Source organism: Penaeus monodon, chromosome 32 (genome assembly GCF_015228065.2).
Source record: "Penaeus monodon isolate SGIC_2016 chromosome 32, NSTDA_Pmon_1, whole genome shotgun sequence".
Classification (NCBI taxonomy): domain Eukaryota; kingdom Metazoa; phylum Arthropoda; class Malacostraca; order Decapoda; family Penaeidae; genus Penaeus; species Penaeus monodon.
The window spans coordinates 18,171,393-18,172,662 of record NC_051417.1 but is presented as its reverse complement, the minus strand read 5'-3'; the positions used below and the strand labels follow the sequence as shown (position 1 = coordinate 18,172,662).

Below are 1,270 nucleotides of genomic sequence, written 5' to 3'. Positions count from 1 at the left end.
ATCCAATGGCTCAAATCTCATAGTATATACAACTGATAAGATGCTGGTGGAAATTTTGCTGAGAGGAGGGAAGATTAAGATAAAAGAAGCTACAGTCACTTTTTGTTTCTTGTTCTGCTTATTTTTACCATACAAGCTTACAGAAGAATGGTAAATAAAAAGAGAGAAAAGGAAAACTCACCTCCAGGATGTAGTTCCACCCCTCTTCGTTGAAGACTTTATCTGTCCTGAAATGAGCCGCGAAGAGCTCCTTTGCCTCTTGTATCATTTCCTTTGTAATTACAGGACCGCTCAGCCATCGCTTCAAGATGTACTGGAGTCCAAAAAAGACAGTGTACGGGAACCTAGCACCAGTGGAAGAAAACAGATTTAAACATGATCAATTGATGAATGTGTTTTTCCTACTGTTCATATGAGGTTACCTGATCTGTTTTTCAATTTGTATTCTTATTACATTAAAAAAGAAAACTTATAATTATGGCAATAATAACAATATACTAAAGAGAAACCAATTACAGGAATATCTTTTCTTATGTGCAAAAATGTTTTCCAGACTGTAAATAATTCTTCAACACATTTCTAAAGGTTATACTAATAAATACATTATTTTTACCAGAAAAATAGGCTCACGATAGACTTGTGAATAACTTTTTTTTCTTTTTGTAAAAACATAATGATGACTGATAAACTCTAAACTATGTGCTCAAACACTTCTCATTTACTTTCTGCAAAATGTAAAAACACACATACACCCAAACCACTGCCTCTTGATATAACATAATATGAAGAAATTAACATAAACAATGGATTTGGAAACATTATAAAACACAGCAAAGAATAACATTTAACCCCATGACAACATTAGCTTCTCCCATTCTTCATAAAAGTAAATAGCTCTCAGCAAACCTTATGCAATTCAAACACATTACAAACAGTACTTATCTACCTAACTAGCTATACCTATTGACTACCTACAATGCATAACCTTAATCCATAATAAACCCTAATTCTCCCTATTATCAAGCAGTAATCCTCACATTGAACTTGGATGCTCCATACTTACGTTCCACCTCTAGACTCAAAGTAGGAATAGACCGAAGTGGTCCCTGGTGGATACTGAAGGTGGTGGGAGATCTGCAGAGGGACGGCAAAACATTAACGTAAATCAAATATCATGCGATTACAAGTGTGCCATATGCAATGCCATCAAAAATAATATCAGGTATAATTTTTCAATAACAATGCCGATTCAAAGGAAACAATACCAATT

General features: G+C 34.2%; 1 protein-coding gene across 2 annotated transcripts in view; it reads right to left on the bottom strand.

Moving 5' to 3' along the window:
• LOC119593700 (nicotinamide phosphoribosyltransferase-like) overlaps positions 1-1,270 on the bottom strand; it is a gene marked incomplete at its 3' end in the record, with an annotated part of 46,779 nt that overhangs the window by 12,761 nt on the left and 32,748 nt on the right. For both annotated transcript variants that reach the window (XM_037942661.1, XM_037942659.1), the window contains 2 exon segments: positions 182-344; positions 1,064-1,134. In XM_037942661.1, the coding sequence (XP_037798589.1) occupies positions 182-268 (87 nt within the window). In that variant the 5' untranslated portion in view covers positions 269-344; positions 1,064-1,134.